Source organism: Pan paniscus, chromosome 2, assembly GCF_029289425.2.
Source record: "Pan paniscus chromosome 2, NHGRI_mPanPan1-v2.0_pri, whole genome shotgun sequence".
Lineage (NCBI taxonomy): Eukaryota > Metazoa > Chordata > Mammalia > Primates > Hominidae > Pan > Pan paniscus.
The window spans coordinates 168189571-168202238 of record NC_085926.1 but is presented as its reverse complement, the minus strand read 5'-3'; the positions used below and the strand labels follow the sequence as shown (position 1 = coordinate 168202238).

The following is a 12668-nucleotide window of genomic DNA, read 5'->3' as shown; positions in this document are numbered from 1 at the left end:
CGCGATCTCGGCTCACTGCAATCTTTGCCTCCCAGGTTCAAGCTTCTCTTGCCTCAGCCTCCTGAGTAGCTGGGATTACAGGTGCCCACCTAATTTTTTGTACTTTTAGTAGAGACGGGGTTTCATCATGTTGACCAGGCTGGTCTCGAACTCCTGACCTCAGGTGATCCACCCACCTCGGCCTCCCAAAGTGTAGGGATTACAGGCGTCAGCCACTGTGTCCAGCCTTGCTTCAGTTTTAAAACCAGTTAAAATGTTCTATGATCAGCTGATGTCTTACTAATTTGTTTTCCAATTAAAAGAGATGAATGGAAAGATGAGTTAAAAATATAGTGGAGAGGGTTGGGTGTGGTGGTGGAAGGCCAAATTGAGTGGATCACTTGAGCCCAGGAGTTTGAGACCAGCCTTGGCAACATAGCGAGACCTCATCTCTACCAAAAAAAAAAAAAAAAAAAAAATAGCCATGTGTCTGTGGTGCATGCCTGTAGTCCCAGCTACTCCAAGCTGAAGATCCCATGAGCCTATGAGTTCAAGGTTATTAGTGAGCTATGACCATGCCACTGCACTCTAGCCTGGGTGACTGAGACCCTGTTGCTAAATAAATAAAACAATGGAGAATATTTTAATTCCTAATTTTTAATAATATCTACATTAATAAATATAACATTAAAAATTTTTTGAGAGACAGGGTCTCACTTTGTTGCCCAGGCTGGAGTGCAGTGGCATGATCATAGTTCACTGCAGCCACAACCTCCTGGGCTCAAGCAGTCTTCCCACCTCAGCCTCCTGGGACTATAGGCACTTTGCCGGCATGCCTGGCTAATTTCTTATTTTTCTGTATGTAGAGATGGGGTCTCACTATATTGCCCAGGCTGAACTCAAACTCCTAGGGTCAAGTGATCCTCCCACCTCAGTCTCCCAAAGTGCTGTGTGAGCCACTATGTCCAGCTAAATGTAACATTATTAAATGTAAATACTACAGCATCAGTTCTACCAGAATGCTGCTTTAAGTACAGCAAAATTCCAAACTCTGAAATTTTCATTTTTTCTTGAACAAATTTTGATGCATCTTTGTTCTTATACAAATTTCTGACATACTACATATGAAAAATGATCCACTCTCAATGGGTATTATACATTTTATTTAAAGACTTCAAAGTAAAAAAAAAAAAAAAAGGTACAGAAATACAGATTACATTATGATGACCACAGTAGTATTCTACATGACAAAAATAAAAACAGATTTAAGTAAATGTACCGGCACTGAACAAGCATTTACTTAACATCCAATCCAGGCTGCATATGCACAAAATGATCTGACCACATGCTTATGCAAAATAAAGTTTTTCTTAGAACGCCAAAATTCCAACCATTCTGACTGTCCGCTGCCTATTCCCCTGTTGAGTATTTTGAGCGAACCTCTATAGAATATAAGAACAATTGGCATGGCACTTAAAGACTGCAAAAAACAGAACACAATTAAAAACATTTATAATGCATTTCTGTATAAAATACACACCGTAAATCTTGTTAAAAAAAGATTTAAAAACAAAAGACCACCCTGAATAATGGTTAAAACCTCATCATAGAAAAATGCTCATCATTTTGTACACTGATAGAAACCACTGAGAGGTTTTTTTGGGGGGCTGGCGGGAAGGTAGATACCTAACTTAAAGATTCATTCAAAATTTGCTTTAAATTGTGGGTAATAACTCACTGCTTACCCCTTCTCAAAATGTTTTATCATGAATACTCTAATATTTAACCACAGGACAAACATAAAGAATAACCTGAAGAAGGTATTTCTCAAAGTGAGGTCGAAGGCCCCAAAAGAAGTCTAAGGTGGGCTCACTAGTGTGCATTTTAAACCAACTTCCTAGGTGATTATTTCACATTCCCAAATCTGAGAACTAATGCCCTATGGGAAACAGCACCACTTAAAAGCAAGGCCATAAACATATTTCTGACATGAGATACAGAATTCTAAGTTTATGATTTGAAGTGAATACTGTTTCAGGTGTTAAGAGAAACATATTAAATAAACGTGGATGTATATAAACATTTTCCTTTGACGTTTTCATTGCTTTCAGACTTATGTTATTTGAAGGAAAGAGAGTACACAGCTAGAAACTTTGGAAAAATGACATTTCCAATGAAATGTAGCATCCACCCCTCCAAAAAAAGATAATTTATTAAATGCCTACAAATTTTAAAACATTTGAAATTTAAACTAGATAGCTTTCCTAAAATTAAGTTTTACTAAGATTAAAAAATTTTAAGTAATTTAGATAATCACGTTTACTTTTTAAGTCCCTTTTCATTAAAAAAATATTTAAAATAAACAACAGAAGGATGCTATATTTGGCACCCCTTTAAATAATAAGCTGCTGAACACTAATATCCATAAAAAATAATCCGAGGAACTCTGCCTCTGAAATGTATTCTACTATGTATTACATGTGTTATCTAGTTAATAAAAACTCACTGGAAGAGCTGATACTGTGATGTGTGTGAGTGTATGTGTGTGTCCTGAACATTTATTCATGCCTACTTTATTTTTCTGATTTCACTAAAGGGTCCAATCATATAGATAATATGGTTTAGGGGAAGAAATGAGCATAATTAAGATACCCTACTTAAAAAATAAATAATTTTCCTGTATGCTAAATTATAAGGAAAAAATATTATACATTCTGCCTCCACTGAAGACATGGAATGCTTTTACAAGTTTGGTAACAATAATGAGTGCCTCATTTGAATCAAGTCACAAAAAGCAACTGTGGGGATTCACTCTCCAATAGGAAATAAAAATATTACCAGTGTACTCTTCTGTATCTATTTTAAATTTCTGGTTTTTTTCCTTTCTATACACTGAGTAATTTTCCATTCAACTGCATCCTTGGTCTTTTGCAGTGTATATATTAACACTGCAGTTAAAGTTTCCAATAAAGGGATAGGCTCAGGAGCTACCCCGTTAATATACTTAAAAAGAAAAACCACTTGTGCCAGTTTTGCAAAAATAGTTAATGATTTGGAATCTGATTCATAATAAAAAGTGTCTTTTTTAACTCAAGAAGAATTTCCCAATTTGGTTTTTGTTTTGTTTTGTTTGAGACCGAGTCTCACTCACTGTTGCCCAGGCTGGAGTAATCTTGGCTCACTGCCAACTCCATCTCCTGGGTTCAAGCGATTCTCCTGTTTCAGCCTCCCGAGTAGCTGGGATTACAGGTATGTGCCACCATGCCCAGCTAATTTTTGTATTTTTAGTAGAGACAGGATTTCACCATGTTGACCAGGCCAATCTCAAACTCCTGACCTCAAGTGATCTGCCCGCCTCAACCTCCCAAAGTACTGGGATCACAGGCATTGAGTCACTGCACCCAGCTGAATTTCCCAATTCTAAGCAAGCAGCATCTTTTATTACCAATTTAATAACTGCTGCCTTAAAAAAGATCAATAATTTATTTATCCAAGGCAATAAAATTTACACCTGAATTTTTAAACATAAAGAACTCCAAAACTAATAGGTAATATAAAAAGTTGTTGCATTTTATATTAATCTTTTATTTCAAAATTAAACCCTGAAATGATTTAACACAGAATGACAAAAATTATGGGAGGTTTATGATGTAATCCCACTATGTGCCTTAATGCAACAGATACTTTTTTAATGCAGTGTTTTTTTTTTTTAAACAAAAAAGATAACTTCATTACTCATCTGTAGGCCTTTTAAAAACTGAAAAACCAGTTCAACTAAATTTTGACATGATTGTCTGGAAGCTAGTAGTATTAATTTCTTTTTCATAGTAAAACAGATGTAATAATTGATTCATATAGTCTACAAGAGAAGATATTGGGTGTTTTTTTGTAGGTGGCAAATATAAAATGGTTAATTGTATCCAGGCTGGCAGCAAGTTTATCCATGCATTAAATGGCAACATGAGTAGAATACATGGTTGAAAAATGAGGATCAGACACATTCTTCTGCAGACATCAAAAGAGGATTGATATACTCAAAACCTTCAAATTCAGACTGATCAATCTTCCTCACAATGTCACTGTTGAAAGAAAAATAAATTTATTTTCATCATAATCAAGATTTCTTCAACCTTTAAATGGTAAAATAAGATTAAAAAACAAGTAATTAGGCTAATTGTACTGAAAGGAAATCTATAAATTTTTAGATTAATCCCCCAGATTTTCTAGACGAATCAAGAATGGAGTACTGAAAATTAAAAAAACCCCGATAATCCCACAAGCAAGTTTAGAGCCAAAAAGGAGTTCAAAACTGAGGACTGCGAATAAAAAAGACACCAGTTGTCACCATTCCAGTTAATCTTAACTTTTGACCAGAACAACATTCCTAGTTACAGGTGAACATCCAGGTTTGAATTAGCATTCAATTTAGTAGTCACCTCAACAGCCAGATGTTAGTGTAGCCCAGAAGTTAGCCAAAAGGAAAAGGCAATAGGAACAAGTACACTAAGAGACCTGGAATGAGGAGAGAACACCGCAGGGAGATCATGGGTCACAGAGAGGGGAGAGGTTGGCATTTTGTTACACTGGGCTTCTACTTTAATATACAGTGAGTAGTGCTATCAAATATTTAATACATAAATGTATTATGCCATACTAAGAAGCACAAAGTTACAGAGGATACAGTCCCTTCCTTCAAGGAAGGGAGGTAACTCCTACTGGAAGAGAAAGCAGTACTTGTTAAATTTTATACACAATAAGCTAAGTCCTGTTCTAACCATGGTTCTAAAGAAAGGTGTGACTTCTAGTTGGAGAAATCAAGGAAGGCAGTATTCATTCTGCAAACACTTAATGAATGGAATGATGAAAGACTGTGGTAGGTCTTGGGAAATGCAAGTAATTAGGGTGGAGCACAGGAATAGAAGTGTGTTAGATGATGCTGAAGAAAAATAATGGCTAAATCAAAGAGGCCAGTGATGTTTACACCAAGGAGTTTCACCTGGATCCATCAAAGATCTGGTTGCATCTGAGGTGGCTCTGAAAGATGGGAAGATTTCAATAGGTAAAAATGAAGGCGGGATACACAGGAATGAGCAGGCAGAAGCAGAGACAATAATACTACTAGGGAATGGTGAGTAGCTAAGACTGATCAGAACACTGTTTGTATTATGGTGAGAGGTATCGCTAGAAAGTCAGGCTGGAGCAGATGTGGGGAGGCCTTAAATGCTAGCCAAGAGGATAGATGTTACCTGATAGGCAATGAAGGAGTTACTGAAGGTTTCTAATTAAAGGGGTTCAAGAATTGGAGTGGTACTTCACAAGGCATACAGAATAGGTTGCAAAGTGAAGGAGTAAAGATCAATTAGGAGGCTGATACAATACTCTGGGTATGACTTGAATGAGGCCTGAACTAGGGTGTGTCAATGGGAAGAGAAAAGAAGGATCTGATGTAAATGATGAAATAATGAAAACACAGACAAAGACTTGGCAGCTGCAGGTATTATGTAATCTGTTAAGAAAAAGGAGGAGTCCACAACCACTGACATCTGGAATCTGAACAACAGGGACACACCATGAGCAGAACTAGGTAACTAAAAAAAAGGAACTGATTGAGAACAATAGAAAGAGATCATAAAGGGTCATTACTTTCATTTTAGACTTCATATATTTGAGCTGCTTGGCTGACAAACTGGGGGCCATGTTAAACAGAAATGCAGCTCAGGAGATCTAACGGCAGGGGATAAGTGCTTCAGAAACCATCATGCATTTATTCTTCACAGCAACCTTATGAGGTAGGCAATTTGAGAACAGGCTCAGAGAAGTTATGCAATTCCTATCCAAGGTTACCCAGCTGGTAAGAGGTGGCATCGGGATTCAAACTCCTATCTTTGGATTAAATCCAGTGTTCCTTCTAATACACAATGCTGTCAGAAATAATGACTTGGTACACATCTTTCTCCTCTAGTAGACAGTACGCTTTTGGGGAGATCAGACTGTCTTGTCTTTGAATGTCTAGTATTTAGCATAACACCTTTTGCTCAATAACCATTTGCCATTTAACTGAGAGCCATTTAATTAGCTGGTATCTATGCTACAGGGCTGGCTGAAATCTCCAAGGTACAAACTGCATATAGCAAAAAGAAGGCTGTCATGAACAGAACCATGGAGCATCCTGGTCTCAAGGGGACAGAGAAAACACATGAGAGGAAAGTAGTCACAGAGATGAAACAGAACCAGAATAGGCAGTGCTACCCAAGGCAAAGCCATGAGTACCAAATGCTTTACATTCATCAAGGGAGAGGAGGACTGACCCCAAAATACTTTACAATTTAGAAATTAAGAAATTGATTCAACCTTCAAAAGCTGGAGGACAGGTTCGGTTGTAAGGGGTTGAAGTGTTGACAGTAAAAAAAAAAAAAAAATTCAAGACAATCAATGTTGACTAGTCTGAAGAAGTTTGATTAGAGGTGCTGTGTATTTATTTTTCCTTGACCATGAACATCTATTAACTTTTTTTTTTTGAGGCTTTAAGATGAAATGAAAATGAGGAAAAACGTGGTTGTTCAAAGAGGGAAAATGAGTTAGGGGGAAAAATCAGAGTATCTGAGCATGCTTACACAGAGGGAAACAAGCCAGAAAAAAATAAATCAAAGAAGGTCCAATAAAAAGATAACTGACAAAATGAAATCTTGGAGAAAACTAAGGAAACAGGTCTAGGAAAATAGCAGGGACACCCCTTGTAAAGGAGAGTCTTCCAAGAGTAGGGAATAAGAAAATGATGAAAAGAGTTAGAAAGCAATTCTGAGATGCAAGGTGGTCTGGGGACAGCTGGAAAGGAGGCAAGGTCACGTCAGAGAGGTTATCAGTCCTTGCATCAAATTAAGACAAGGTTAATCCATTAACAGTGATGGAAAAAGGAGTGGAACTGAAGGCTTCTGAAATGAAGAGACTGTTTGGAGCAGGTGCTGGGAGAAATGTGGTAAGAAATGAGATAGAAGTGAAATGACTGCCAAACAATAAGGGCCTCCCTGAGATTAGAGAGAATGAATCTGTAACAACAGGTAAATAATCAAAATATCTCCCAATTATTCCAAACTACATGTTTAAAAGATGAAGTATAAGCACAAAAAATATACCAGATCACTGATGGCTGGATTTAATAACTCAATGTAATTTCTTAAAAAAAGCAATTTGGCAATACAAGAGCTTTAAAATGTTAATACCCTCTGACCTAATTCTCTTTCTAGGAATCTATCTTAAGGCAATACTCAGGAACTCAAAGACAGTCCTTGTCAAATGGGAAACAGTGCAGCGTGGTAGAAAGAGCACAGGCCTTAGTCAGTCAGATTTGGGTTTGAATCCTGACTCTGCCACCTGATAGCTGTGTAACTTTGCTTAACCTCTCTGAGCCTTGGTTTCCTCATCTGTAAAACGAAGATGACAGTAACTAGATTACAAAGTTGTTGTGAAAATAAGATAATGCACTATAAAGCAAAGGAGAAAATGACAGTTACTATTAAAACTTATAATGGTACAGTAGATACAAATACCAGTAACTGAATGGTTGTATAAATTATAGTATAGGCCGGGCACAGTGGCTCACGCCTGTAATCCCAGCACTTTGAGGCCAAGGTGGGTGGATCACCTGAGGTCCGGAGTTCAAGATCAGCCTGGCCAACATGGCAAACTCTGTCCTTACTAAAAATACAAAAATTAGCTGGGCGTGGCGGCACGCGCCTGTAGTACCAGCTACTCAGGGTGTCTGAGGCAGGAGAATCATTTGAACCTGGGAGGCAGAGGTTGCAGTGAGCCGAGATTGCACCACTGCACTCCAGCCTGGGCAACAGAGCGAGACTCCATCTCAAAAAAAAATAAAATGAAATAAAATAGAAAATAAAAAAATTATAGTATAATCTGATAATGAAACATTGCATAGTCACTAAAAATGGGATTTCCAAAGAACTTAAAAAAAAATTTCAGTGTACAGAATTACTTACTCGTCATCTGGAGTGAGCTGGACAGGTTCATTAGTAAACTGAGAATCAAAGTTGTCCAAACCAAATTCCCCAGAAATATTTGGTTTAAAGGGAGGTACCACCTGTTTTTGCTCCATCTGAAAAGACATACTGGATGACAGCTCAAGTCTGTATTCTTAGAAAAACTCCACCTCTACAGTTCTCCTCTGCACTCATTGTTTACCTTATTAAAGTGAGTCCTGAAGCATGGTTCAATGATATTAGCAATGATGAACATAATTTACAAATATGAGCTGGGCATGGCGGCTCATGCCTGTAATCCCAACCGCTTGGTAGGTTGAGATGGGAGGATCACTTGAGGCCAGGAGTTCAAGACCAGCCCAGACAACATAGCAAGATCCCATCTCTATAAAAAAATTAAAAATTGGCTGGGTGCAGTGGCTCACACCTGTAACCCCATCACTTTGGGAGGCCAAGGTGCGCAGATCACCTGAGGTCAGGGATTCAAGACCAGCCTGGCCAACATAGCTAAACCTCGTCTCTACTAAAAATACCGAAATTAGCCAGGCGTAGTGGCGCACACCTGTAATCCCAGCTACTCTGGAGGCTGAGACAGGCGAAATCGCTTGAACCCAGGTGGTGAAGGTTGCAGTGAGCTGAGATTGTGCCACTACACTCCAGCCTGGGAGACAGAGCAAGACACCATCTCAAAAAAAAAAAAAAAGAAAATTAGCTGGGTACCATGGCTTATGCCTGTAGTCCCAGCTACTTGGGAAGTTACACAGGAGGATCTCTTAAGCCCAGGAGTTCAGTCAAGGCTGTCGTGAGCTACACTACAGCCTGGGCAATGGAGTGAGACTGTTTCTCCTAAAAAAATAAAAACAAGTATAAACATTGATATGGGCCTCAATAACATTACAACCTGCTTTATTACATTAATATTCAATTTTTTGGCTGGGCATGGTGGCTCACCCCTGGAATCCCAGCACTTTGGGAGGCTGAGGTGGGTGGATCACTTGAGGTCAAGAGTTCAAGACTAGCCTGGCCAACGTGATGAAACCCCGTCTCTACTAAAAATACAAAAATTAGCTGGGCGTGGTGGCGTGTGCCTGTAATCCCAGCTACTCAGGAAGCTGAGGCAGAATTGCTTGAACCCAGGAGGTGGAGGTTGCAGTGAGCAGAGATCACACTACTGCACTCCAGCCTGGGTGACAGAATGAGACTCCGTCTCAGAAAAAAAAAAAAAATAAATAAATAAATAATTGAATTTTTTTTTGTTTTAAAAGTTTTCTAAAAAGCAGTTTAGAAAGTGGTTTTAAGTTTTTAAAGCTGTGATATGTTAGCTAAGACAATAAAATTTGGCCCGAGATAGGCCGGGTGTGGTGGCTCACATCTGTAATCCCAGCACTTTGGGAGGCCGAGGTGGGTATATCACCTGAGGTCAGGAGTTCGAGACCAGCCTGGCCAACATTGTGAAACCCCCCCCATCTCTACTAAAAATACAAAAATTAGCTGGGCATGGTGGTGAGTGACTGTAATTCCAGCTACTAGGGAGGCGGAGACAGAACTGCTTGAACTCGCGAGGCGGAGGTTGCAGTGAGCTGAGATCGTGCCATTGTACTCCAGCCTGGGTGACAGAGCAAGACTCTGTCTAAAAACAAACAGAACAACAACAACAAAAAATTGGCCCAAGATAATAATGAAACCTAATAGTTGAGTAATCAAAATTTACATACCATATCCCAATCAACATTTCGGAAGAACGGGTGTCCCTGAATATCAGCAAATCCTGTTTGAGGATGACAACCCAACCGTTCCTTAGGGTCCTATGGTGAAAGAAATGTTTCAAGAATTGGGTGAATGTCATGCTTTAAAATAAATCACCTTTGTGATCTGTGTTTTGTGCCCTCACATGATACTCTTATTTCTGAAGTTGGAATGGTCTACCTTTTATTTCTAGAAAGTACAACTCCAGAACAACTTGAGTTATTTGAAACTTGTGATAGGTAAGATTTCCTCAAGGCACTTTCTCCACCCATCATGTAATTAAAACAGAGAATCATCACCAATTCCTTGCTAAAGAAAAACAGGAGGAAAAAGAGAACAGCAGAATCATTTGACAGCACCTAGCCATTTCTTTGGCATGACCTAGTGTGAGAGTCAAAACATGCAAACCTCCAAACTTCATGAGAATTTTGTTTTTAGCTTAATTTAAAATCCCCATGCCCAATTATAGCAACAAACCACCACCTGTGTAAGACAATGATACAACCATTATCTGAATCACTGGACTGAGAAGGAGCCTGCAATTTATAAAAAGTCTTGGCTTATTCATCACTATGAATGAGAATATGTTCCCATTTTTCTTTCTGATAAAAGGTATTTTATTTTGCATATCAACACCTCTTGCCTTCATTTTTCACTATGTGAAAAATTAGGTTTCAAGTTTAAATCTTTCCTCACATAAACTGTTCATTTTTTAAAAGGGTCAATTTCTTATTTTATTAAAACTCATTATCTTATCTATTTACCTTAGAAGGTAAATGTACATCAACCTTTCTATCATACCATTTCTTTAAAGTAGAATTTATAATTGCCAAGACCACACTCCTAGATCCTAAAACTCCTCTAGCCTACCAACAGCAACAAACAATCGAATGATGTTCACATTTTTAAGAGCCAAAGACAGAATTTCATTTCTTCTGAATCTTACCTAATTATAGCATTTTTGACATGAGAATTTGTAGGGAGCACTGCGGCCCACGTGCTCAAAAAGTACATGGTAATAAATAGATTCTATGGATAATGATACAGAGAAAATGGAAACAGAGTTCAAAGTACAATTATGGCTAAACCCAAAGATTAACTCTTCCCCTATGTGAGAATATGGTATATATTATTTACACACACACAAAAATTATGTAATATATAGCTGGGGAGTAAATTTTATTGCCAAAATGGAAAGGACAACTAACTTATCTCAGGATCTAATGCTGTCAATTACTCTTTGGGTAAGAGACAAATTCTGGGTCAAACTGAAAAAGTTACATTCTCTACTGTTTTGGATTTTTACATTTCCCAAACCGCTACTGACCAGTTTGATATATACAGAAAGAGACAAATCACAAAATATTCTTATACACAATTTATACCTTATTAAGAAAACTCTTCAGAACACTTGCAGCTTTTACAGACAGAGAACGTGGTATGCGAATTTGTTTTTCCAAAATAACTAGAAAGATAAAAATTATAGTATTATATTTAACTTTTACATGGCTTTAATCTTTTTTCTTCTTTTTTGAAAGGGGCTTGTTCTGTTGCCCAGGTTGGAGTGCAGTAGTGCAATCACAGCTCACTGCAGCTTTGACCTCCTGGGCTTAAGCAATTCTTCCACCTCAGCCTCCCAAGTAGCTGGGACCACAGGCGCCACCATCACGCTCGGCTAAATTTTTTTTTTTTTTTGAGATGGAGTCTTGTTTTATCATCCAGGCTGGAGTACAGTGGCATGATCTCAGCTCACTGCAACCTCTGCCTCCCGGGTTCAAGTGCTTCTACCACTTCAGCCTCCTGAGTAGCTGGGATTACAGGCGTGTGCCACTATGCCCAGTGAGTTTTATGTTTTTGGTAGAGATGGGGTTTCACCATGCTGGCCGGGCTGGTCTCGAACTCCTGACCTCATGAAGGTAAGTGATCCGCCCACCTCAGCCTCCCAAAGTGCTGGGATTACAGGTGTGAGCCACTGCGCCCAGCAATGGCTGGCTAATTTTAAATTTTTTTGTAGAGATAAGGGTCTCACCATATTGCTCAAGCTGGTCTTGAACTCCTGGGTTCAAGCAATCCTCCTGCCTTGGACCCCCAAAGTGCTGGGATTACAGGTGTGAACCACTGCACCTGGCAATCTTTAAATTTCTTTTTTTTTGAGACAGAGTGTCACTGTCTTGCCCAGACTGGAGTGCAGTGGCACGATCTCAGCTTACTGCAACCTCCGCCTCCAGGCTGAAGTGATTCTCCTGCCTGAGCCTCCTGAGTAGTTAGGATTACAGGTGCCCGCCACGATGCCCAGCTAATTTTTTTTTATTTTTAGTAGAGACGGAGTTTTGCCATGTTGGCCAGGCTGGTCTCAAACTCCTAACCTCAAGTGATCCACCCATCTCGGCCTCCCAAAGTGCTGGGATTACAGATGTGAGCCACTATGCCTGGGTGCAATCTTTAAATTTTTATTATAAGATATTTAAGGCATTCCAGGAGAAAAAATAAGATATTACATATATAACTGAAGTGCCTCCTGTACTTTCCTAAACCCCTTCTTTTCCCATCTTCTCAGAGAAAGCCTCTAATCTGAATACTATTTATCATTTACATGAATGTCTTATTCTTTGACTACCTAATTGTGCCTCAGTTTCCTCATCTGTAAAATAGGAATAAAAAAATACTTCATAGGATTGTTATGAGGTTTAAATGAGTTAACATTTGTAAAATGCTTAGCATATATAATATGCAATTTTTTTGGACACTGTCAAATTATTCTTTAAAGCTGTTGTGTCAGTTTTCATTCCTACCAGCAGTCTAGAAGAGTTCCAGTTGCTCCACATCCTCACCAGCACTGGTATTACCCAACTTTAATATTTTGATCAAATGTACCGATATGAAATGGTAACTCATTAACATTTAATGTGCATTCCCTTAATTGCTAGTGAGACTGAATGTCTTTTCACA

The 12668-nt window shown here is 38.6% G+C and overlaps 1 protein-coding gene across 1 annotated transcript in view; it reads right to left on the bottom strand.

Moving 5' to 3' along the window:
• Window positions 1–1125: 1125 nt before the first annotated feature.
• Window positions 1126–12668, bottom strand: part of PRKCI (protein kinase C iota) — an 83940-nt gene continuing 72397 nt past the window's right edge. Inside the window, exons 15-18 of the mRNA XM_003831921.6 lie at window positions 11105–11184; window positions 9689–9778; window positions 7974–8089; window positions 1126–4058 (exon numbers count right to left, since the gene is read on the bottom strand). Coding sequence (XP_003831969.2) covers window positions 3971–4058; window positions 7974–8089; window positions 9689–9778; window positions 11105–11184 — 374 coding nt within the window. The 3' untranslated portion in view covers window positions 1126–3970. The remainder of the gene's footprint in view (window positions 4059–7973; window positions 8090–9688; window positions 9779–11104; window positions 11185–12668) is intronic.